This window comes from Lissotriton vulgaris, chromosome 5, assembly GCF_964263255.1.
Source record: "Lissotriton vulgaris chromosome 5, aLisVul1.2, whole genome shotgun sequence".
In the NCBI taxonomy this organism is placed as follows: Eukaryota; Metazoa; Chordata; class Amphibia; order Caudata; family Salamandridae; genus Lissotriton; species Lissotriton vulgaris.
This window is the reverse complement of record NC_141693.1, coordinates 974,383,796-974,411,145: the sequence shown is the minus strand read 5'-3', so window position 1 is coordinate 974,411,145 and position 27,350 is coordinate 974,383,796. Positions and strand designations below refer to the sequence as shown.

Here is a 27,350-nt window from a genome sequence, read left to right as displayed (position 1 = left end):
GATTAAAATACATCATATTAAAAGAAGTAAAGAATGCGTTTTTCCAGTTCAAACACCCTTCTTTTAAAAGACTTAATGAGTGTTAATGATGTTGTTTCGTTCTTCAAATGACATACTCAGGTATAGCTGCAAGTTGAGTAATTTCAGGATTCTTGCATGTTAGCCATCCCACAATTCCCATTCTTCACATCTATGTAGTTGTTATATTTTAAGGAAAAGGAGATAATCAAGATCCAGTCAATATTATTCTAAGGGAGATAAACATTAAAAGTGAGCTGAATAATGCATTTCAAAAAAGGTACTTTATTAGGTCTTCATTGGGGCCAAGAGCTATACCAGTAACCAGTAATTTGTGAAAGGTACATGGCCAGAAAAAACATCATTTAAGAGCACACATTGTATGCAGGGAAACATAATTTGTATAACCAGACTCGATGTTCACACTTCTGGTGCAAGTTGAAAGGTGAATCACATTAAGCCAACAATGGTTAACCAGACAAACAATACAAATTAGATGCCAAAATATATGTATTTGCCCAGTACATGGCTCTGCAGCATAGTTGGCAGACTTCAGCAGTCTCTGATCGATCCAAGAGGGCAAAAATGGTGGGTTTGGTTTATCATGCTCCCCTTTGTCATGATTAGTATACTTAATTGGTCCATTACACGGATCTAGTTATTTATGTTATGAAAAACTATCAATGTCAGACTAGTACCCTGACATTGAATGAAGCCGATCTGCAATAGAAAGAGCTACATTAAAGATCATAAAACATAGTGTTTAACTGATTGCTTAGGGCTAGGGCCCGATTACCAAGCCTCAACCCACACCATTGGCAGAAACCAAAAATTCCAAATTAAAATATCAAAGAGGAGAAACGCGTAAAGAGGGGGGTGGGGGAGTGAAGAGAGGGGGAGGGGTGGGAAGGGCAAAAACAAAAAAAATGGAGATAAGGAGTTTTGAAGTGGAATATGTAAGAGCTAGCAGTTATTCGCAGAAAATAATGATAATCAAGATTCGACAGGGAATGTTAGATCAACATTATGGGAAAAAATGGCAAATACGACAAGCATTAACATTTGTACGGCTAATGTAGGCGGCCTGAACGACCAGAGGAAAAGACTTAATGTAGAGCACTTTGTAAAATTTAACAATATTGATATCCTTTGTATGCAGGAGACCCATCTCCCCTGGGCAAAACAAAATCTGATGAAATTGAGGGGGTATGAAATTCTATCTTGCTCCACACAAACATCAAACATCAGGGGGGTCGCTATATTGGCTAAATCCTATTTGGGGGGGGGGCAAACGTCATAAATCTGATAGCGGTGGTAGATGGGCAATTGCAGAACTCAACCTTGGGTACACCCTATGTGTAGTCTATGGGTCAAATCAAGATGACCCTGAAGTTTTTGATTTTCTGGAGGGAGAGTTAGCAAACTGGCCAACACCCATGATAATCTGTGGGGATTTTAATATATCGGTGGATTGGAATGATTCGGCGGGCTATTCTGGGAGGAAATCAAGGGTATTCCGAGCCTTGGACTCCCTCAAGAATTCCCATGGGCTTAAGGACGTCTGGGGGGAAAAGGAGCCTAGAGACCCAGGCTACACCTACTTCTCTTTCCCTAACGTGAAATATTCCAAGCTAGATTACTTCTTGATCTCCTTCTCGGAAATGAATAAGGTTGGCATCAGGAAACTCCCGAAATCAATATCCGATCACAACCCACTAATCATGACCTGTACAATTTCAAGTATGGAGAGGAAAGAAAACAGCTGGTCGTTCGAGCGTAAGCTTCTGTTAGACACCAGATTTGTAGAACACATTAGAAAATGGGCAGAGGAATTTTTTGATGTCAATAGATACAGCACATCCAGAAATATGGTTTGGGAAGCCTTCAAAGCCTCTCTGAGGGGGGAAACAATTAGCTGCTCAGCTAGGCTTAGGAGGGAAGATAGGAGAGAGGTAGAGAAGCTGATGGATGAACTTGCAACGGTAGAAAACCAGCATATTAGGGAAATTAGTTTGGGGCAGGATGGTCATGGAAGCCTTACAAGAATTACTAATACCAAAGCTAACCTCCAGAAAATAGCTACGGAGAAGGAGGCTAGAAGCTATCAAGTAGCAAGGGCAAAACGGTATGAAACAGGGGAGCAGGCAGGAAGAGCTTTAGCCCTGCAGATAAGACAGGAGAGAACTAAAAACATAATTCCCTGTATACAGGACAAAGTCATAGAGTTTACAGAGCCTAAAGAGATACTGAGAGTATTGCATGGGTTCTACCAAAAATTATATGATGAAGAGGAGCAGACCAGAGAGCCAAGTCCGGGCTTTACAGACAGGGGTCCCAGAGTAAGTGTACAGGATCAGGAAGAATTGGAAAAAGATCTACAGATAAACGAGGTAGCGAAAGCCCTACATGAGTTAGCCGCGGGTAAGGCCGCAGGTCCTGACGGGATACCCCTAGAAGTGTATGTGTGCTTAGAAAAACAGATTACCCCTATATTGCTTGACCTATTTAATGGGATTCTATATACAGGGAGAGTACCAGAATCATGGAAAGAGACAAAAATCATTATCTTTCAATAGAAGGGGAAACCCAAGGAATTACCAGGATCATACCGCCCCATATCGCTCATAAATGCTGACACAAAGCTATGTTCAAAGATCTGGGCGAGTAGATTGGGGGGGATGATTGGCAGTCTCGTGTCTCCGTGGCAGCATGGGTTTGTGTCAGGGAGGGGCACCACGGACCATATTAGAAGGGCAACAGCATTGTTCGACGCTCAGGGTGCCGCGGGGGAGGAGATGGCCATGATTCTCCTCGACGCGGAGAAAGCCTTTGACCGCGTGGTCTGAGATTATCTCTGGGGTATATTGGTAGGCAGAGGGTTCGGTAACCATTTTTTGAGGGCAATTAAAGCCATGTATTGTAATCCAGTGGCTAGGGTCTCAGTCATGGGGCATCAATCTGATAAAATAATAATCAAGAGAGGGACGCGCCAGGGGTGCCCCTGCTCTCCAATTCTATTCTCTATGTATATAGACCCCCTTATACAAAGAATCCTGGCCTCAGGCAAATAAGCCCAGTGGTGGTCAATGGATTCACTACCAAATTAATGGCTTATGCAGATGATCTGGCAATAACTACTGTGGACCCCCACCAAGCAATGCCGGAAATAGTACAATTGGCCAAAGAATTTGGCATTTGCTCTGGGTATAAGTTGAATGAGGGGAAAACCCAGATCATCTGTACCAAGAATATTAGGAAAAGTGATCATAGGTATGTAGAGTGTGCGACGTATCTAGGGGTTAAAATTAATTCATCAGTTGAGAAGATGGTTGAGGAGAACTATCTTCCGCTGCTGGGCTCAATTGAAACAGAGCTTAGAAGAATTGATGTCCTGCATCTATCCCTTATAGGTAGGGTGAATGCCCTAAAGATGACCATGTTTCCCAAAATATTATATCTTTTATAGGGGAGACAATGATCAGAAAAATTGAATCCACGTTTGTCAGATTTGTGTGGCAGTACGGTAAAATCAGACGATCTATAAACTATCTATCTTTACCGGTAGATAGGGGCGGTCTGTCATTTCCGAACCTTAAATTTTACCATTTGGCATGCCTGTTCACACAAATGAATATATTGATTCAATCTGAACCCTTGCCAGCAGTAGGTTATAATGAAAATCAAGATCCTCCCTCCATCTATGAGCTATTGCTGGGTAGAAAAGCATATGGGTTATTACAGTGAGATTCTACAACAGGACGAGATATAAGATTATCGAAGGGGTTTGGTGGATGTGGAAATCCATAGGTAAAATTCTAGGAATCCCCAAAATAAATGCTAATACTAATCTGTGGAAATCAAGTCTATTCACCCATCTTGGACAGAATGAGAATAGTTTAATTTGGAGGGCACAAGGGATAAGATGCTTGGGCGATGTCATGTTGGGAGAGAATATATATAGCTTTATTGAAATACAGCGGAGGTTTGGGATCCCTGGGAATCACTGGCTGCTATATTGGCAAGTCGTTCAAACTATTTCAGCAATAAGACCAAAACTAGTGATGACACCAAACTGCCAACTGATTGAGTATATAAAAAGAGGGGGGAAGGAAGATTGGTACTGCCTATAATTTTCTGGTGTCCGGGCTCCCAGATGATCTGGATAAAACTGAGGTGGCTTGGTCACATAAGTTAGGGGACCCAGACGTAGATATAGATCTGGCCTTACTTTTAAGCAGTAAAGTATTTCGAGCATCAAACTTAAGGGCCCAACATTACAAGACGGTGTTTAACCTTTACTACACCCCCGCAAAATTGTTTGGGTGGGGGTTAAGGGAAGACGATAAGTGCCCAAGATGTAACACAGGCCCAGCAGATTTGATATATATGTTTTACGGCTGCTCTAGTCTGGCCCCAATCTGTGGTGAGATAACAACCTTTCTGAGGGGGCTGCTAGGTAACAACATCAACCTATCCCCCACACTGGTTCTTTTAGGAGCGGACTCTAAACTTAAGGTTGGGAAACACGCACAAGCATTGTTATTTATTGCCGCAGCAGTACTCCGTATGCTAATCTCTGCTGGGTAGAAAGATTCTAACGCCCCCACATTTCAGATGTGGATGTCTAGGCTGCTGGGCATTCACAATCTGGAAGCCTGCCTTTATGAATTAAAGGGTAGAAAGAAGCAGGAGTTTGGTAGGAATATTTGGGCACCGGTTAAGATCTGGAGAAACTCGGATTCATGAGCTTTGTGGGGACTTAGCCCCTTTGTTCTCTTTTTAAGAATTATGACTGCATGTTATTAACTTTTGTAAAGCTCTGATTAATGTATTGCATATTATGAAATTTTTTACATTCTATAATATATATTGTATCTATTTTTCCGGATATGTATTGATTCTGTAATTGTAACTGCCTTATCTCTAATAAAAAAAAATAGGAGAAACGCGTAAAGTTGAATTGCATACCTCAGTAATCTGTATGACAAGCACCTTCAATGCTTAATCCAACCTCCATACTACATGTCCCAACAATTGTTGACATTTGGGTTGGAAATGTGTGAATCCTGTAGAGAGAACATGCTATAAAAAAATCTAATTTCATTGATTTATTTTACTGGGAAGATTTGAGCTTTTGGGACATTTGTGAACTTTGAAAATGTTTTTTTTCGGTTTCGGTTACTAATTGACATGAAAAAGCAGTCAATCGGTGAAGATGTAGGATACTCTAGTTGATGATATGAGCATGTGATATTGTGTCTGGCTATTAACACTGGAATTTCCAGATTCACTTAAATATAATTTCAGTCAATATCCACTGGATAATTTATAATAATTGTCTGATTACAAAATAAAACTTCCATAATTAACAATACATCAATCAGGAACACATATGAACGGTAAAACAATGCTAAAATTGGAACAACAATATACATTAGGTAGAGTGGTGGAAGATATGCTTCTAAGCTTATTGTCTGGAGGCACATTTGTATTCTAGACCGGTTGCCATCGGGATTGGGTTTAGACTCATCAAGTTAAAAGTTCTGCATCCAGGATATTGTTCCAGAAGCCATCATATATTATGGCAGTGGCCGAAAATCTAGAACTTTTGGAGATATACTAAATATACTGGATCGACTTGTGGCTATCAAATTGGATCTACTCCTCAAGTTGCCTTTCTATGTTAGGGAGTGGGGGATGTTGAGATCACTAGATTTCAAATACTAGTCATGGACCTGGTGCTGGTGCAGACCAGGGTGGATATAGTCACGAAACTGGGAAGTAAGTGATCTCCATCACTGAATGTGTAGTGCAAGAACCTTGATAGGTTTAGTGGTATGTATTGAGCGACCTACGTTAGATGTCTCAGTTAATATGACAAAATATGTGATGATATTAAATAGTTTTTCTGGATAGATGATAATCTCATCAGCACTGTTGTATTTTGATATATGTCTATTACCTAGTCCTCTTTTGTATGTGCACATACATGTACCGCAAAAAATGTTTATGCAGTACTGTTGACTGTAAGTATTGTCCTATGGATGCAATGGAACATATTTTTAGAAAGAAGTTACAAATGTGTGCCATTGTGATGAAATTGACTTTAGAATCAAATATAGACTGCAATTGTAATTTTTTATTAAATTAATCTCTCAAGGTTGCCATCCCAATAGAAGATGTTAACCGGAGTCACTTAAGGTTTACATTCCGTCACCGATCATCACAGGATTGTGAGTAGTTTTGGATTTGTAAATACATAATTTTCCAATGTTGTTCTTTCAAATTGAATGAATGCTTAATCTTTATTCGATAAAAAATTTCACCATAAAAGGTACATTTTATACAATTATACATCACTTTCAGTTAAAAAGAAAGGGAAAATAAAAGCATTAGATAAAACCTGACATAATAAAATTCTAGTTAAAAATTCTAGTTAAAAGAAACCTGAGGTGTTTAGTATGGGGCCCCTTCCAAACATTCTCATCAATACACTGTTGTCGAATTGTTAAAAAGACTTCAAAGCCACCCGGCCATTCGGTGCCAACTATCTGTTTGGCGGGGGGAAGGTTTGCTGCTTGATCTTCCTGATGCGGGTCAGCCATGCACTACTCAGAAATTTGGCCACCCCGCATACCATGACTGAGGAAGACAGGTCAGTAGTGAGGACTCGTAAAGCCATTCTATGGCACCTCAAACCCAACCCCATACATACTGGTTTCAACCAAACCTTCCTAGCAACTTTATAGGCGGGGCAGGCAAAGAGTAAATGCGCCACAGACTCCTTTAGAGCCGCGCACCCGGGGCAGGGGCGCGAAGGGCCACCAGCATTGGACCACCCCGAGGTAAACTCGTGCACCGGAAGGGTCCCATACCTAAGTTTTAAATAAAGGGCTCTGTCCAGAGGCTTAGTTATGAGGTCGAGGAAGGGTTCCAGCTTCCTATTCCATTTAAACTCCAGGAACCGCTCTGTAAGTAACCCCCCTACCCCACTGCGGACTGCCTCTGCCTGCACCCAATCCCAGTATAGCTTCTTAATCACTGGTTTGGGAGGTGGCATTTGACTCACCCACACATCCCTTAGGCCCAGTTGCACCACCAACTGCCTCACATTGCACAACCACCTGATCTTATTACTGGTGTCCAGCAGAATTAGTTCATCCAACAATGCGGCATAGTTGGCGAGCTCCTCGGTCCTTCGCAGCCATACCCAAAACAGTAAGGGGCGCAGCCGTACTCAATCTTTAAGGGATCGCCTGCCCAGATCTAGCAGCAGGGGGGTTAGCGGGGTAGAGACGGGAAGAGCCACCAAGTCCCTCAAAAACTTGTTTTCAGCTGTTACTAACTCAGAAACGTTTTCAAACCCCCACAGCTCTGAGCCATATAGTGCAGCCGGGAGTATCTGGCCCTCATAGATTGCCATAACCGGAGCCACGGGTTTAGTTGTTGACTCTCGATGCTCTCTCAGAGTTACCCAAGACACTCTTTTATGGTTGAGTAACATTTTAGCCAGGTGGTCCTTCCAATTCATCAGACTATTTACCCGCACCCCCAAATAGTCGAATGAGTCTACCAACTCCAGGGGTGCCCCATTAAGTGTGAAGTTATTTCTGAATCTTTTGTAGGGTGAGAGGGCCATGAGTTTAGTTTTCGCGGTGTTAATGATGAGTCCTCTATCAGTGCAGAAGGTGCTAAAACGATTTAGAAGCCTTTGGAGTCCCACCGGGGATTTGGAAATCAGTAAGGTGTTGTCCGCGAAGAGTAGAGTGGGGATTCGTTCCCCCGCCAGGGATGGTGCGTCCACCTCCTCCTCTCTCAGATGATCCACCACTCCATTCACAAAGAGAAAGAAGAGGGTCGGCGCCATAACACATCCCTGGCGCACTCCCCTCCTCACGGGCACCCTGTCTGTTCCCCATCTGATCCTTGCATAATTCCCCTCGTGGAGCCTTACAATGAAACTCAGAAGGGAACTGGGGAAACCCATCTTCTCCAACGTCTCCCATAACCTTGCTCGAGGGACCAGATCGAAAGCCATCCTGAGATCTATAAATGCCATATAAAGGCTACCCCTTTGGATGGTAACTGACTTCCAATAGATCCCAAAAAAGCAAAAGACCTGGTCCATCGTCCCCACCTTCTGGCGGAAACCTGCTTGAAGGTGGGAGAGGATTTGTTCCTCTTCCATCCCGGCTCCAACCCTTGAGATGCTGACCCTGCCAACCACTTTCTGTATCACGTCTATCAGACTGATGGGTCTGTAATTGGCAGGGTCCTCTCTAGCCCCTTTTTTAAACACAGTGACCACCTTAGCACCCTTCCAGGAGTCCGGCACGGGTTGACCCTTGGCGATGTGATTCATTATAAGGGCAATTAAATCGGCCCAGGCCCTAGGTTCCTTTATCAGAAGGTCCCCCGGTATACCATCTGGGCCAGCCGCCTTCTTCGGGGTCAGGTGGCCGATGGCCGCTAGTACTTCCAAGGGCAGAAATGGGTCCTCAAGCTCCCTTATAAGTTCCCCTTCCCTACCCCTATCTACCGTTAATGGAGGGTCGGCTTCAGTTCCACCATATACTACCGAAAAGTGGTCAACCCATTGCTTACTTGTTATGTGGGGGGCAAGTGGCTGTGTGCTCTGTTGCCTAGCTTTATTAATGAGGTCCCAGAATAACCTTGAATTCCTCGTGCTGACAGCACCGTTTAGGTCCTGCCAATATTGTTCCTCCCACTCTCGTTTGGCAAGGGCCACTATCCTTAAATAGTCCTTCCTAGCCGCTCTAACTAGTGAGGGATCTTTTTTAAGTAGGGCAGCTGTTAACTCTTTCCTTTTTCCCTTACACTGCGCCGTGTACCAGGGGTTAGTAGAGATGGGAGGTATAATATTAGCTCTACAGCTTTTCCTTTTAGATGAGAAATATTGGCTCACCTGCTCAATTGTGTTTTTGTAGGCTGTGTCAAAGGCGATCGGTGGCTCCGGGGCACGTCCCATCCCCTGCTCCCGTGTTGCCAAGTCCAAGGTCAGATCAACCACAAGGGCTTTTATAATCCCAAGTTGATCTTCCTTTAGTTGGGCCTTGTCCCATTTCAACCTGCGGTTATTATTATAGGGGACTACCTCTTTGGTTAACCTCAAGGGGGCACTCATCCCCCCACCCTTTAGGTTACCCCACCTAAACTTGGTGCAGAGGGGGTTGTGGTCACTATCCTGTGTAGCCACCACCTCCATATCTATTAGGTCTTTCCAGAGCCTGACATCCAGTAAGATGTAATCAATTCTAGATGGGCCAGTGAGCCTGTTGAATGTCATTGCACCACCCCTGTCTGATTTGGTCCTACCGTTGAGTGCTCTTAAGTTGTGTTCCCTGGTGAGGGCGTTAATTTGTATTGCCCTTGCTGACCATTTTCGAATGGGGGGTATCAACAGGGCTGGGATAGACCATTTAGAATCTTCCCCCTCAATGCCCAAGGGATCGTCCTCGCTAAGAGGTTCAAAAGTGCAGTTAAAATCCCCGCCCACTATAATTTTAGCAGAATGGGGACACTTAGCTAGTGCTGAGTCTAAACTCATTAATGTTACTGAGGATGTGTCCCCCGGTGCCCCTCTAGCATAAATATTAAATAGTTCAAGCCTACTCCCCTCAGTATGTCACCTACAAGATAGGTGTAGGACATCCCTACACGCAGAGTCATGGATAGCAACATCCCAGTTCAGATCTATTTTGATCCAAGCCAGTAGTCCTCCCGCTGGTCTACCCTTCCCACTACTTACTGCGGGGGAAAAATATGTGGTATATCCTGGTTTGTGTAGAGGGAGCAGGCTCCAGGTTTCCTGAAATAGGCAAACTTCAAACTTCTCGATGAATGTATGCCATTCCGGAAGGGCCATCTTCCTTTTTAACCCTGCCACGTTCCAGGATAGAAAGTGTATGTCCCTATGATCTATAGGGGGCAATCCTGTGGCCCCCTTACTCCCCCCCATTTCCCCCTCTTTAGGCATAGGGCTAGCATCCACATAGGTAGATGGCTTAGATGATAGGATACTATTAACTATTGTGTTTATGGGTAGTACCTCCGTGGTGACTCTGATGAAGCTACAATCCGAACTTTGGGCTACCAGGGTACCTGCCTGTCTATTGTAGTTACCTCTTGCCACCCTTAGTTCCTCAAGCTCTCTACCCTTTGGGTTAACACTACTTGATTGGTCACCCCTCTCCCCCTCATCTGTGAACATCAGTCACAGTCTTCCATGCCAGATAGCAATGAGAACCTGTTGCCTATCTCCAAAGGGGTGAAAGGCCTCAGGTGCTCCATTCTGCTGTTGGTATTTCTGTTGTTTCTATGAGGTGCCGTAATCCAGCCAGAGGGGTCAGCCCCCTGAACAGGATACTGGGCATAAGGGGCATACCTATTGCTATATAGAGGCGGGGGTTAAGATGGGGAGGGTACAATCCGTTTGTAAAAGATGGCTGAAGCACCACAGATCTAGGGTAGAAGTACGTCAGAGCCCGTGGGGTAATAAGATTATCTCCGCCTCCAGTGGGCCAATTTAATATGAAATCCACTGCACGCGGGGCTCTAAAATTGACTACCACCAGGTCACCCTCAATATCTTTGCGTCTACTACCCAACCAGTTAAGCCGCCTGACATGCACTATCTCCCCATCAATGTTATGTGAGATGGGCCTATAAGTACGCAACCAGTGCATTATTTTATTTTTCAATTGAGCATAGCCCTCTCTATTGTTGTCTAGTAACGGCGGGACCCCAGTCAAGACGACCACAAAAGGCACCTCTTGTGGAGGTATCTCCACTTGTGGCCTTTTGGTCACTTGAGCTCTGATGTGTCTGGCGCTTCCCTGTTCCTCCCGAATATTTCCTGCGGGGGCCATTATCGGACCCCTCTGCGAATCACCCACTAGACCTGATGTAGAAGTGTTTTGAGGCTTTAGAAGAGGCGGTCTTTGATGTACTAGGTCAGCCTTACCAGGGGGCTGTTGCTTAGGTTTGGGGGGCTGGGTTGAAGCTGTTGAGGCATTGTTAGAAGGTAGCCTAACAGAGGTTTCAGGTGGAGCAACCCCAGTCGCATGGGCCTTGGCTAAGGTGACCATACTACTTATAGCTGTCTCCAAGATGGTGAGCCTAATCTCCACTTTCTTTATGCTCTCACTAATGGGTAGGAGCAAGGACCTGAGTAAGAATTCCAGGTTCCCTAGGGAACTAGCAGGAGGTAATGCGTTCGGTAGTGGGTCCCCAGTAGTATTGTCATGGGCTGTGGTGTTGGCGCCCATGACCGAGGGAGCCACTACTGGCGATATTGGCGAGGATGGATGAGATTCAGGCATCTCCACTATTGCCATATCAGAGTTGGTCGGGGGCTTAGAAACTTTCCCAAAGTCGGAGTGGGGGATTTTGGCTTTACCCTGCCCACCCCTCAATTTCCTTCTTTTCTTGCTTGGGTGTGAACCATACATCTCTACCACAGCTACTTGTTTCGGCTTCTTCAACCTAGGTTTTGCTGCAGTGGGGACCTGGGTAGTTAGATCTACAGCTATACAACTGGGACTGGGGAGAGGGGAGGCACTTACAGCCTGGTCGAGGGGCAAACTTGAAGTGGGAATACAATCCCGCAATAAAAGCGGTACGCCATCCTGTGATAATAAATCCTCACTGATGTTTAATGAGCCACCCTCCTGGGCAACAAGATGAGGAGTAATGTCAGTAAGAGGCCTATTTTTCATATTCTCAATAGAGCGACGCCGCTCTGCCCTACGCTCAGCCAGGGCAGTTTCCTTGTCACCATCACCCAAGGCCCTAGAAAAATAGTTGTCCAGAGTCCCATTTCTGGATACCGCCACCTTTCCCAATGAGTCCCTCCACAACCGGCGATGCCATGTCTGTCGACAATGTCAAGGACCAATGTTCCAGTAAAAAAACAGGCTTAAGAGAGTAGGCCCAGCCCGGCCTACGAGGGTCTACGAGGGCCCACCCTTTGCCCGGGCTTAGCCCCGCGCGCGTCCCGCTGCGCGGAATGATTAGCCTGGCTTAAATCCTCCCAGGCATGGGGGCGTGTCCGCTGCGGGAAGAGGCTGCAGGTGTGTTTCCAACTGCCTCGCAGTCCCGCAGCGGTGTAGGCGTTGAGGGCGGGTCTAGCAGCCAGCCGAGGAGCGGGTGCCGCGACCAGGGTCCAGGCGAACAGGAGCTCCACCAGAGGTCCAACAGACAGATTATGCCCCGTAAGTTACCGCCACTGAAACCGCACCGCTGCCCTCGGTTCAGAGTACTAAAGGCTCTGTTCCTTGCCTCCCAGTCACATCCGTGGTACACTTCCTGGCAGCTGCAGAGAACACCAGTTGTTCTTTTTGCTATATTATGAGTGAGCAGCTAGCTGGCTGACCTGAATATGAGGGAGCCTTTGTGGGTTTCCGTGAGTCTAGATTCTCCTGAAGAGTCCCAGCTAATCAACAGTTCTTATAAGCATCAGGGCTATTTTTAGCAAGTTTCTAAGGTGCAAGCTGCCTCTAAATACCACAAAGTACACTTAGTTCAATAAAAAGTAAAATGTATTTCTCATGCAAATTTAATTTCCAAATATTTGTCACAAACACGACTTTATATGCCAGTGCCACTTTCTTCATAAGTTATAGTATCACATTTTTGTTTCAAAACAACTAAAATCTTTCTGGTTCTTCATACATTTCAATTTACACATTCAGGTTAGAGAAATATGGACAACCATTAAGCCGCATTACAATAGCACAATATGACAATTTGTTAGTGTACCTTTATACCATTTTCTACTTTCCACAATGGCAGATTTTGGATTCATGACTAGAGTTTTGAACAGATTTTATGTTTGGGGTGTCAGCTAGTGCTTGGTGATAATGAAAAAGGTGACGATTTCAGTGCTCAGTAACATTGAACTGCCACTAATTTTATGCAGGTATAATTTCACAGCATGAATTTAAGCCCTGTGGTCTATAGTATGTAACTAATGTTAAGTTAATTCATTTATTTTCAAATTTTTTATTTATTTAAATGTTAAAAAGTATATATTATGGATAAATCTTGTATTTAAAATTTAATGAACTTAAAAAGTAAAAGACATTTTAAACCTATTAAAAAATGGAAAATAAATTAAGCAAACATTTTTAGCATTTTTTTCTACATTTTGGAGTGCATGTAGGAATGTTAGTGAGGGTGGAAATATTTAAAATTGCTGTTTATTCCTAAATTAAATTACTTTGTTTAAATTAGTTCAAATTCAAAAAAGCTTTATTCGATCATTAGAAACAATCATAAAAGCACACACAGAAAACATTTCATAAACAATTCATTCGCAATTCTAACAATAAAATATTACAGTCTTTAAAGAAAAAAAAAAGGACCATGTGGGAGCGTTCATTAGAGGACAGAATACTGGTTATTATAACATAATTCGGGGACAATATCAGTTAAAGAAAAAAAACATACTTTTCCTAGCAGCCATAGATTTCAGGATAAATGTTGCCGTAAAGAAACATATATCGGGCTCATCTAGCGCGAATAGTAGGCTCATAGCAGTTTTGACAGTTGATACAGAGTATTTTATAAAAAGCGGCTTAAGATAAGCAATACGAAAATGCATTAACAAATTACAGATAAGTAAAAAGTGAATAGTGCTCTGCTTCGAGACCCCATCACATGGACAAAATACGGAGGGGTGTTTTTTATCAAGGAGAATGCCACCAAGTTGTGTACAATACCTAGTCTTAGTCTGGTAAGGACAAACTGGTTGGACGGCCTAGTAACCACCCTTAGGTATTTTTGGAAGCCAGGGCTAACCATATTTGAGTGATAAAATTGGTGGGTTATAAGCTGCCTATCAGGGTCACTACGTACTTTGGCTTTTTCTCCCAAATAAATGTGTTTGAGCTCCTTCTTTGGAATATCATTAGCACTGGCTGGGTTATCTAAAACATTCAAATTGAATGCTTCCCTAAATGACATTACAACGTAGTTAAGCCATGGGATCAAAGAACGTTTGTCCAGACGAAGGCAGTCACTGATAATGCTTCTAGTAAAACCAGTTTCCTCCTTCGTCCAAATGGATCTCCAGGCCATTAATGGTCTTAACCCAATAAGATCTGTCAAATGCTCCATCCCTACTTCCTGGTGGGATAGCCCAGTAGAGGCTGAAGTTGGGAGGCAAAGGAGTTTTTTTAGGAATCTATTTTCCTCTAGTTGCAGATCGCCATGACGACAGTGGCCCCAAACACCTGATCCATAAAGCGCTATTGATACGCATCTGAGGCAGTAAATGTGCAGCATATCATATATGCGTCGATCCCCCAATTTAGAAGCAAATTTGAATACACCAAAGGCACTTTTAGCCATCTTTGCTTTGACATTTAAAATCTCCTGTACCCACATGCCATTACTACTAAAAGTAATGCCTAGATAACAGAATTTATCTACCACTTGTATTTTTTGTTCCTCTAAGTGGAAGGATCTTAGTTTCCTCACTTTTTCCCGCATGACATAATGAAAGTTTTGGAGTTATTGATCTTCAGTTTCCTACCCTTGATGAAATCTGAGAATCTATCCATTAGTCTCTATAAACCGACGGGTGTTCTTGATAAAAGGACCGTGTCGTCTGCGTAAAGCAGCACAGGAATATCTTGACCCATCGGAGTTGACCAATTTTAACTCTGCATCAATGGCATTAATAAAAAGGGAAAAAAGGAGCGGGGCAAGGACACAGCCTTGCCTAATGACTGATTTAACCTTGATATTGTTGGTGCATTCACCGGCTTGACCAAATCGTATACGGGCAGATAGTTTGGTATAAAGTCTGGCCAAGAAGTTAATAATTGCTACAGGGGCGCCCTGATCTAATAAGGTTGGCCACAGTAGAGCATGATCAACCATGTGGAATGCGCTGGTTAAATCTGCAAAGCAGAGAAACAACGAACCCGGCTTTGCGCGCGTATATTTCCCTATAATAAGGTTCAGGTTGATACACTGCTCAATGGTGCCGAGGCCCTTTCGAAACCCAAATTGCGATTGCACAAGGATTCCATTATCCTCTGCCCACTCTTCTAATCTAAGCAGCAGCACCCTAATCATTATTTTCAGGGATGAGTCTAAAAGGGAGATAGGTCGATAGTTCTTTGCTTTGGATCTATCTCCCTTCTTAAAGATTGGAATAATAGTGGACTCTCCCCAAGTTGAAGGTGCGCTTTCCATTGCTGCCGCATTGAAAACCTTAGTCAGGAAAGGGCCCCAAAGTAAAATGTCTGCTTTATACATATTAATCGGTACCCCATCTGGTCCTGGGGCTTTCGCTCCCTTGCTACTCCGAATGGTGTTTTCCACATCTAGGGCTGTAATGTTAAGGGGGATCGTTGGCCAACAGACCTCAATCCCAGAGCTTAAAGAGGTTACTCCCCCCCCCCGGGTCAAAAATGCTGGTAAAATGCAAAACCCAGCTCTCCTCGCTGACTTGGGCAGTTAAAATAGGAACCTCCTCTCTCCTGAGGAAGGGACAGTTAACTGTGTCCCAGAAGAGCTTACTATTAGATAGCTCTACCGCCTTGGAGAGATTATCCCAGGCTTCCTCTTGCAACACTTGCTTCCTACGTTTCAACTGGTCTTTATATACTGCCCCAAGGGTTGTAATAATTCTCCTATCCCTGGGGCTGTTTGATAAGGCTTTTTTTTAAAATTTCCGTAGGGACTTGGTACAAGCACTATCAAACCACCCTGTTTTGTCCCTCTTTCTGCTGATCTTGGTAATCGTTAGAATATTATTGGTTAAATCCTTAATCTTCTTAAAACCTATGAGAATGCTTACAGCATCTGTATTCCCATCCAAACATCTGTACAACTCTGGGAGACAGGCAGCCACAATTTTTGTCATCAGCTTTTCTGAATTATCCCCACTCCATTTAATCCTATAGCCATTGGGCCTACAAGGGACTATGTCTTCTACAATATTTGGAGTCACATGGTCCTTCTGACCCCAGTTGAAAAGGGCCATGGTGATACAATTATGGTCGCTAACAGCTAAATCTAGAATTACCGGAGTGTCACAGAAAACACTAATATCCTCTGAAATCAACAGATGGTCGATGACTGTGGTGGATTTTCTACCTGTGAAGGTAGGATCAGAGTTACCCTCACTGTCTTTTGCGGTCTAAAATATAAACAATTCATATTTAATCAAAAGAGAATTCAACGACTCTCCATATGACTGTGGGTAAAATGGGCGCAGTCCTTACCTCTGTCCCCGTCGAATCCACATGCGTTAGTAAATGAGAACGGACACATAGAAATATTAAAATCACCACCCCATATGAAAACAAAATTAACACGATTGTCCCCACATAGGTTATCAAGGGCAAGCTCCAGTTCGTTAACTACGGTAGAACAGGAAGAATCGAACAGATTGTTGTAGTAGTTGATCAGCAGGACATTACGGCCACGAGTATTGTGCAAACAAAGCACTTGTGAATGGTACCCAATCTTTATATAAGTTTTAACCTGCCCCCAGGGAATTTTACAGAAAGTAGTATGAGAAGACCACCTTTAGCTCTACCCATGGTTGAACCCTGCGCTGGGAGATTAAAGGAGACATACCCATCATAAGTTATTGGCTCCGTTCAAATTAGTTATTTACTTAATACACATTGAACGTTAAGTTATGTGCTGTAAACATTCATTTCATTATTCTAAGTTAAAAATAAATATTTAAAATAAATGTATATTTTACATTAAAATGTTTAAAATGTTCTTGTCTAATTAGTAAGAAACTTTAGTAAGTTCCTGTATACTGTACCAATGGGAGATCTCTTCAAAAGTGGCTTAGATTTTCATCTTTATGCGCAAAGTTCCTAGAATTGTCTTTACAGTCATAAATCCTATTGTAAGCGGCACCGCCCTCATATCGAGGGGGTGAAGGCATGCAAATCTATGCTTGTAAATGTTGAATAGCATCTACACTTGGAAAGGGTGAATAGCAAAAAAGTGTAGTGTTACAGCTAGGTGTAATAGTACATATATACTTGAGTAAATATACACATATTTACCTTTTGTGAATCAGCGCTCCTGTGCACAAAATTGTAGTCATGCATAATAATTTCTATGTTTCAGCTCTATAAAAATAACTCTACTCTATGCTAATACATTTGTTGAAATTACTGAACAAAAACATGATTATTCCTCATATATTTAGTTACTACATCTCTCTTTTTCTTCCCTTCCATGCTTTTAACTTTTCGCTTGCAACTTTCCTTCATGAGGTTTGGCAAAAAATCCCTTGCAAACTGTTATTTGTCTTTGAAGCATAGGCTTCTCCATCTCATCTGTGTTCATTTGAGCTGTTTCTGGTCTTCTACAAGAAAATGCCCACTGCACTTAGCAGATATTATATCGTTTTATGTGTAGTACATACTAAATCCAGTCTCCTAGCAAATGCTTCTCTGTTTTCTTTCTAAATAGCCAAAGATAAATCAGAGAAAATCTTTGCTTTAGCCTTTGTGAAGCTTATGAGGTATGATGGAACAACTCTGCGGGATGGAGAACATGACCTCATAGTCTACAAGGTACTGTTCGACGGTTGATGTAACAGGCACTGTTGGTTGGATGTGTTTTCAAATGTACTGTGTTTAACATTGTCTTTGTTGTAAGCTGTATTACATGAATTAATTAGTTTTATCATGAACCATAGGAATGAAAACATAGAGCATTAGCTTTGGGATAAAGACCCCAAAACAGATGAAGGTGAAAATTAAACAAAGCATTTTATGAAATTTCACATGTAAAAGATTGTGTGTACTGTGAGAAAATGCAGTGACTTAAGAACCTATTAGAATTCAAATTCAACCAAATTATTGTTCCAAATGCAATGATGTGATTTTATAATTGCTCTTAGTAAATATTCTGGTTATCTCTAAATGTACAGTTTCCAATTTAAATACAAGGTCAGAGGCAAAATAAAAGCTGTATTATCATTTTTGGGTCTGTGGTCTGTAAATTGTTTGTATTTACGTAATACGAGGCGTTCATCACTCCAGTGTAAGAACAATGAAGGTGTAAGTATCATTAGTCGGGAATCAGTCTCAGACTCTGGGCTCTTCACTGGGTCAAGTCCCATGAACAGGATTCCTAAATAATTAGGGTATCATTTTAAGGGTGAGCTTTAATTTCTTCCATCTTTCGGGGATGGAAAGAAATCCCAGGAATATTAAATTACAGGTATTTAAAGGATAATTATTGGATAATTTCTCAATCACTTCTTGTTTGATAGCCCAAGGCTATTGTTTCTCTTTATCACATGTAGCAAAATTCTCCCACCTATCACATTTTAGTATGGGATTTTTGACATTTAGTTGGTGTGTCCTCCAAAAATCGATTGTTGTATCATTTTGGTGACTGTACATTCCAAAACTATATTGATGTACTCTATAGCTTAAAGTAGAAATTGATCTGTTTTAGTTATGATTCCTTAGTAGACTCACAAAATTTAAATGAAGTAAAGTTATTCCAAATTGGCTTTTACCAGATGTGTGAGGTGTTTAATTAAAAGTTTGCCAACATCCTAAACTCAATGAATTTCTATTTGAAAATCCTGTAAGTAGATTTTGCAGGAGTAAGCTACTGCAAACATAATGTAAGCGGACATTCTGTCCTGCATATTGCATTGTAATTCCATTTACATTGCCGCTACTACCCCTTGCAAGGTATTGCAGTGCTTTTTGCCTGGCAACAAATAGGTGTTTTCAAGGAAAAGCCGTGTATCAGTTAAATGCTTCACATTTTCACAAAGTTGTGCAGCTGCCAATTTAACAAAACATTGCTTGTAGACATTTAATTTTTCATTCACCCACCATAGTAAACTTGTTTTTTGTCAATTCTCATCCAGTGTTTGGTTTGATTTATAAGGTCAATCTTCATCTTATACAGACTGGAAACTACACACCCGCACTTGAAACATGTGTTTGTGAGTCACCGCATAAGTAATCGATTTGTCAATAAGTAGGAAACTTAAATACATTTTGTGGATTTGAACAAAAGCAGGTCATTGTTTGGCTGCTTTCCTTCTGCATAGCCTTTTGCAAGCAAGAACTTCGAAACTCTCTTAGTAAGTGATATCAAAAATGATCTCTCTTAGGCTCAATAGACTGTATTTAGAAGAAATCACAGAATATTTCAGCATTGTACCAATTTGAGTTAGATAACAAGTTGGAGACACCGAGAATTATTTAAAAAGTTGGTGTAAGTGAGTAGTCTATTTTAACTGACTTGCAAATGTAAGCAATTGCTAATCTATCAAGTATGCTTTTTGTTGAACTGGAAACAAAGGGAGTAATGTATATGACATTAGTTTCTGTTATGTTTGGAATTTACTGTTATTGACATGACAAAGAATAGATTTGCTGAAACAAAACAATCAGTTGTTGAATATGGAAGCATAGGATGGGTTATAACAAAAACCTGCGTACAAGTTTTAAAAATTTTCTTTTCACTTCAAGCAGGCTAATACTTTCTCCAGAATTATGATAAAGTTGTCTGTTCTCAAATACAATTAATTTTATTAGGAAAATTGACGGTGGGGCACACTCATATACTAAAATGACCAAGAGGTGGACGACTGATACAATTTGAGCTCGACAGAGCATTTCATACCTCAGTGCACTATGAAAATCTGAACTTTTGAGAGATAAAGAAAAACGTCACAGATTTGCAGAATGTCTTTCTAAAGAATTTTCAATGCATCACTGTTTACAGGCAGAAGCAAAGAAGCTTGAAGATGCATCAACATACTTAAGTTTGCCATCTACCAAAATAGAATTGGAAGAGAAGGGACATGCAGCCACCGGCAAAAGCATGCACAATCTAGGCAGCTGCACCATCAGCAAAGATTCCTTCCAGATTTCCACTCTGGTTTGTTCAACTAAACTAACGCAGAATGGTAAGTTCCTTAAGCATTATGCCTTATACAAATGGTAGTGTCTAAGGGAATCATTATCAATATATCTCCCAAATGTACGACCAGTTATGGCGATATGCAAAACAGATTGTTGTAAGGATTTCACATAAAGAGAGTGGGACTGAACTTTAATGCACAAAGAGAAAGCCTCCACAATTGCTAGAGTTCCTCAAACTCAACTTAACATACAACATTACACGTCTCATACCCAATATTTTGCACAAAAATAGATCTAACAATACCAGACCTATACACTTAGAGTGGTTTTCAATGGGACAGCCTTTTTCACTTTTACTTGCACATGCCTTGCAATTACTAGATTCTCTAAGCAAGTCCCCATAAATTTTGCTGCCACTGATGTCAATCTTCCAATTGATCTACCGCCAAGGACATGCCTTCTGTAATCGTTCTGTTTAAAACTAAAATGGGCAGAAGGCCTGCACTGATGACACTGATTAGCAAAGTGCATGATAGCTCTACATTGGATGGATAGTGCTCCCCTAGATTAGAAGAAATAGTCAGAGAAATAGAGAAAAGTAGAGGCAATATAGAGGAGGCAGACGTGGAAGGGTGACAAATTCACTAATGGGAGTGGTACTAACGAGCCCCCCCACACACCCCGTTTATGAATGATTTTACCCCCAACCTACATGTCATATGAATTTGAATGGAACTGAGCTGTTCTTTTCAGTTGTCTAGTGGGTGGGGACTAGAGCTAGCACTATTTGACGTTTTCCTTTCTCTTGTTTCACTTAACGACCAATGAATATAGATTGAAAAAATAACACATCCTGTTCTCTTGTTCACTTAGCCAGATACATTTGTTTACTTAAAGAACACGTTACTTATGAAAAGACACTTCTTGCCAGTGTCCATGAATAATGTGCTATGCATTTTTATTAAGCAATATTTAATATTGTTACTTGTTGTACAACTAAAGCAAGTTTCATGTTATATGAAATCAACAGATTTTTCCCCCAAAAAGTCTGCTTTCCAGCTTTTCCTCTCGCTCTGTTCCAGTAAAACTTTAGAGTGCAATTTACCTTAACATTGTTTCTGCATTCCTGAAATATCTATTCTTTACATCGCGCACAAAAAAGATTAAGAAAAATAAACCTGTTTATAGACTTGTTACCAAACACTTTTAAACAAATACATAAACAAGAGGTCTTTAATCTATAGTTTTACCACTTGGGATGATTGTGTTATATTCATTCAGTATTCTATGTTGTAAACCTTGTTTCCTAATATAATAACACACATAAAGTGACAATAATATGTATTGTTATGCACATGAATAGTTACACAGTATACATGCTTCCATTAAGAAGTCTTCTGTTTCGCATAATCTGATGTTGTTCATTTTGATTTATATTCTCCATCATTGCCTTTTTTCCTTACTTTGGGTGAAAAATATTTGTTCCTTTTAAAAAAAAATGTTTGTTATAAAACTATTGAAATAGAATGTAGACACTTAAGGAATTTCCTCAACAGTGATTCATTGTATTTTTTTGTGCTATTTTGTAGTGGATCTCTTGGGATTATTGAAATGGCGTTCCAATTTAAACCTCCTGCAGCAGAATCTGCGACAACTAATGAAAGTTGATGGTGGAGAAGTCGTTAAGGTAAAAACAAAATAATGTTTTCCTAGGATATACAACTGAACTCAGATTCAAACTCGAACATTGATTTAGGTTGAATATTCTGAAATATTCATGGGATTACTTATTAAAAATTAATGCTTGTACTTTTTTCTTTTACTAATCACTAAAAGCCAAAAATGTATAATCGCTAACCCCTTTATGTTTCTTTTAATCATGTGCCCATGCTCTCCAAATTAAGTTTAGAGTGTGGGTATCAAGCTTTGTATATCTCATCTGTCAGACACCTTAAGGATCTTCAACTATTATATATAAAACTGTGTTCTCTTTTCAACCTCTGTGAGCAGTATCACTGTTGGGAGGTTCAGAAATGAAATAGTATAATGTTAAGAGAGCCTAATCAAGTGGATAAATCCCCATTCTCTTATTTTTCTTCATACATAGTGGGTGTGATTTTTACAACTGGCTCGCAGTGGATAAAAAAAGCCTCAATGTGACAAATTTGACTGGCAACACCAGAGTCTCAGCTATGGTGACAGTTTAAGAACATATGGGAAATATCAATCATTTACAAAATTTCCTTTTTTTACACCTCTTGTTAGTTGTATAAGGCTACTTTTCCATTACTCGAAGACTCAGTGGATTGTGGGTGATCATTTAAAGACTGTGTGGAATTTGGTTTATGGGTGATAGTTCTCTATATTGAACCTTTTCTCAACTGGCATATTAATCTTGGGGATCTTTTGTCTTGTTTGCAAACTCATCGTGGGAATAAGTTAAACCAAATATAGCTACAAAAATAGAGTCAAGTTCCAGGTGAACTGCTGGATTTCCTTAAATCCCTGAGTAAACAAGTTGCCAAAAGAGCCTCTTTTGATAATGAGACATAGCATAATCTGAACAATTAAATCTACTTTGTATTTAAGTTCTGCGTAAAATAGTATGGGGTGCAGATCAAGCAATACCTGTGTATTTTCCTATTAATAATTAACTCTGCCTATATTCAAACAGTATAGACTTAAATCAGAATGCACATCAGCTTTGCTACAAAACGAAGTATGGTCCTTAGAAGTATAAACACAATTAAAAAAACTATTACAGTTAAATACATAAATGGAATATGTGTCTGTTTGTATATAAGTACAGGGGGGACATTTCGACAAAGCAATGGAACCTCTAAATGATAGAGAATGATGTAAAAGAATGGGAAACCAGGTTTAGGTGGTATAATGTCTCTTGGGTAGATGTCTGTCATAGGGCGCAAGAGCATAACAGGTACAAAATGTTGCTTAAGCAGCTATGTCTTCCACTTGTTCAAGAAGCGTAGAAGAAAAGGAGGTTGCTACTTGTAAGTTGAGATGGTGTACCGTGAGTGGAAGGATAAGACCTGTTACTTTGTGTGCTTATTTCTGCAGTTTCTTGTTTATAGAATGAGGGTGATGATGCTGTGGATATGCTTAGGTCACTGGAAGTATTGACCTGTTTAGAGACATGGTTGGGTGTTTGTGTTTTCTAAATGAAGATGAAACAGTAGACTTTTTAGGTAATGTGTAGTTCTGCACATGACGTAAGAAGGAAGCTAAACAATGGCATAACCTGAGCATGGAAGGATATTCCTTAAAAAATCTTACATCCTTTATTCAGACACTGTACGCATCTAAAACTTGAAACTCAAGCTGGTACTAGAGTAGACATGGTGCTGGCAGAAAGTTGTTTACCGAAGCCATCAATCTTCATTGCAGATAGCCTACCTTGTTTTTAGGTCTCGGCTTCATAGCGAGCAAGCGCTACTTAGGAGGGACCTCTTGGCATGGCTCTGTATTTCTTGGAAACTAGTGCATGTTTTGCACTGTTTCCAATGAGTACTCATGCATGGAGAGCGTTTGCCTTTCGGAAGCGAGCAGCGGTGCCATCTGTTTGCAATTATCGTGTCTTGCTGCTAGCTCCCATAAGGTAAACGCTCTGCATGCACGAGTACTCGAACTTTGGCATCCACAGGACGGCGCTTGTTTTAATGCATTTCCACAACTGATTTAAGAGCACGTTTGGTAGCTCCGTTCTTAGTGGTACATCTTAACTGTAAAGCAGCAACCTTGCTAGGGTACATATTATCCCTGCCCTATCCGAATGGCACACCAGTACACCAAGGCACAAGTAGTGAATTTGAGTGCTTGCCACGTGATGTTGTGTAGTTGCCATGGACGCCGAATGGGGACTTCTCTAATGGTAACTAGACGCTTCCTTTTTTCATGATTTACATGCTCTTACCCGTCTGTCTCAGGAGGCACTCGCACTTGGGTACACCCATGTGTCGCTCTCTCGACCGCCCACACTACAGGGCTCAATCACAAGGCTTGTAGAAACTTGAGGCACCTGCATCAAATGTGCTCTCTGAGGCCCGTTTGTTAGCAAGTCACCTGAGGACCACACACTCAGAGTCCAGCACGAGCTGATCAGCAACACGGTCTTCGTGCATGCTCCCACCACAGGCTGGAGGTGGGCTCAGCAGAAATGGCGGGCCAGATAGCCAATCAGAAACAGGAGGACGTGCAGCAAACCATCTAGAACTAGGTAAGAGCCAGTGGCAGGAAAGTAAGTTAAGCAGCCGGTCGGGTGGTGAAAGAACGACTATATGAATTTGATGAGAGATTAATTTTGGTCTAAAGTCATGGGTAGTCTCTTTAATTCAGCAAGATAAAATGGTAACTGTTTAGAAAATTCTTACGAAAGTTTACGTTTGATGATCCACATAAAGTGTTGGCATACGCACTCCGAAATGAGCAGCGACGCACTAAGTGACATCAGCGAAGAGATAAACCTAATTAAAATAAAACTAAACCTCACTAAGAGAGACAATTGGCTACAAAAGAAGTTGATCAGCGCTGATAGTGTTGTTGATTTCGAAAAGTCAAGAATGTATTATTTTTAAACAGCGCATACAAAGCTCGTGGGCAACACAGAGCACTTTACATAGAAAAACGTGCTGTAAAGATTCTTAGGCAGTGCTGAATGTCTTGGGTATTTTATATTTCCAAATACAAGCGTAGGCCCTGGACGTAGTGTCCCAAGGGGCGCAACAGCAGCCTCAAAATAGTTCAGAATTTTTATGACTAATAAAGATGCCTTTACACTTTTTATTACGAACCTGGGCAGGGCATGCGCTGCTCTGGAGGCATGCTGTGGTTGAGTATGGACTTTGAAGCTCCACCCATATTTTTCATTGTCTTGTCATTGTTCTTTGTAAATGCTGGATTCTGATTGGTTAATAGGCTTGTTAATCCCTCCTTAGTACCGCCTTGTCTTCATTTGTAACCTCCCATGAGGACACCTATGTCTTATTAAGTATGTAAGCACTACTTTCTTTAAAGAGTTTCTCCTACTTCAGGCACGACACGCCTTCCTGCAACATTCAGCGTGCCTTCACTTTCCAAACAGCACAGTACAACAGAGGCCGCCTATTTCAAATGAGGTGTCGCATTTACAAGAGTTTGAGCTATTGACATTGTAAACAACAATGCCTTTTATTTATGTGTTAATTTTTCAAAACCGATAAATAAAAGGCATTGTCATCTACAATGCCAATAGTTTAAACTCTCACAAATGCGAGACCTATTGCATTGCAAATGCTTGTTTTTGTTGGTTGTAGAATAGACTTTATAACCCCAGCATGCAGAGAACTGTAATCTAAAAGGTCAGGACTAGCCAAGTGTTTTCCATGACACAGCGCCCCCTACTGGTAGGATATTTGGTTTTGCCTACTCGAGGGAGGGGTGTGCTTCAAGGAGCCCAGAGTCATTCCTTGGCTGAGCAGCCCACGTCGTGTCGTTAACCCTCTCTACTACCCAGTGTCCTAATTCCCTTAATACCTCACCCATTCCAATAGAAGCCCCTATGGTCAGCAGTATACCCCGACCACGCACCACACAGGTCGCTGACCAGGTAATTTCTGACTGACATATGTCTGGTCTCTCAGTGATGGTTACCCATGACGGGGTGTGGCAAGGGGGAGGGTGCCTGACCCCCAGTGCCCAGCTCGTGCCCTCAGTGCCTCAAAACTTGTTTTTACAGGGGTTAGCTGCTGACACTCCCAGAGGAAGACCCATCTCGGCCTTCCGCAGAGAAGAAGGAGCAGTTGCAAGGCTAGTTTTCGGGTATTTTGGGACTCAGCCCGGTGTCTTCTTTCAGCTGCTGTCCGTTGTCATTTATCTTGCAGTTACTTGAAAATTCACTGGATACAAATCAAGGCCTGCCACAGGGAGGAGGCGAGGGGTTGGGGCGCTTTTGTTGTAGAGGAGGGGGCTCTTAAATGACAGGATAAGCAAGGCTTGGGAAACCGTTGGTCCTGGATTTGAATCTGGTGCATATGAAAATTGTGATGTGTTATAATGTGCACCTGTTGGCGTTAGCATTTATAGGTACTGTAAAGCTACACCTTCCACAATAAAGTGCTGAATGCACTTAGCCATGAAAAGCGTAAAGTAGCGTGTGTGTAACGCCAGTGCTGCAGTGGTAACTTAGCCACCAACTGCCTCAGCCCTCTTCCATCGCTAAGTGTATGAGTGCTGGGATCCGATCCACTGTGGGGATATATTGCAAATACGCGGATGCACAGAGTGTAAAATGCTATTTATAACCATTGTAGAGTTCGGAGAGGAGCCATGATTCTCCAGTATTAGGGGTGTCTTTCATAGATTCACATGCCTGAATCATTCCCCGTCGTCGGAGTGGGAGTCCCACGGTACATAAAAAAGCAATAAAATGCCATAATAACATAGGAAAAAACCAGTAATTCCCAACCAGGAAGTAAAGTAGCCAAAGCTACAGGAGAAAAACGTTCCACACTCATGACTATCCTAGTCATTTTGTATAGTCCAAACTACAGCCAATCAGGCGACAGCACCCACCAGAAGGTTCTTCCCAAGAGGCTCAGGCTCTCAGATTTTCTACTGCACGTCGTGTGAAGGTAGTCTCCCTGAGCTCTGCTCAGTTTTCTTCTCTTATTCCAGATTGGATTCTTTTTTTCAAGGATGTCTTCTAAGAAATCTTTATTTAGAGCTTGTGACTCTTGTGGTAAGCTCTAGGAAGAGGCCTGCGACTGAGGGATTAACATCTCCTGAGGCTAAGGTGGCTAAGAAACGTTTGCCATCTAAGGGGTCTGACAAGCATTCTACTATCAAGGCTACTCCCCCAGTCAAGGAGAAAGGGAGACCATCTACACCCCCTAAAAAATCTTCCAGGACATTGCCTCTGATTTCTGAGAAGAATTTGCCTCTGATTCCACCACTGTCGTCGACGGCGCCATCTTCAACTCCGTCGACGAGGATCTCCATCGACGCTACATCTACGTCGACTGTAACATTTTCATCTCCTAAGTCTCATATGATCATGTCGATGGCGGCTTCTTCGCCTACCATGGTCTATGTTTCTGTCAGACCTCTCCAGTCGATGGCGCAGCTTTCTTCTGCCGTCGTCGGCGCATCGTCGTCGACTCCTCTGAAGAAGATCCCGTCGACGAGGGTGTCGATGACATCTTCGTCGACGCCTTCTCCTCCGTCGACGAAGAAGCTACCGTCGGCGGGCTCGTCGGCGAGCTCCACTCCGTCGACGACGCTTCCATCGTCGACGAAGTCCATCCCGTCGACGATGTCCATCCCGTCGACGAAGGCGATTCCGTCGACTAAGTCTGTTCCCTCGACGAAGTCTGTTCCGTCGACGAAGCCTGGCCCATTGACGAAACCTGGCCCGTCGACGAAGTCTATATC

General features: G+C 42.0%; 1 protein-coding gene across 1 annotated transcript in view; it reads left to right on the top strand.

Moving 5' to 3' along the window:
* The window catches only part of DOCK1 (dedicator of cytokinesis 1), a 1,358,032-nt gene that overhangs the window by 263,397 nt on the left and 1,067,285 nt on the right, over window positions 1–27,350 (top strand). Inside the window, exons 16-19 of the mRNA XM_086922569.1 lie at window positions 6,179–6,251; window positions 17,497–17,600; window positions 19,786–19,969; window positions 21,515–21,612. Coding sequence (XP_086778695.1) covers window positions 6,179–6,251; window positions 17,497–17,600; window positions 19,786–19,969; window positions 21,515–21,612 — 459 coding nt within the window. The remainder of the gene's footprint in view (window positions 1–6,178; window positions 6,252–17,496; window positions 17,601–19,785; window positions 19,970–21,514; window positions 21,613–27,350) is intronic.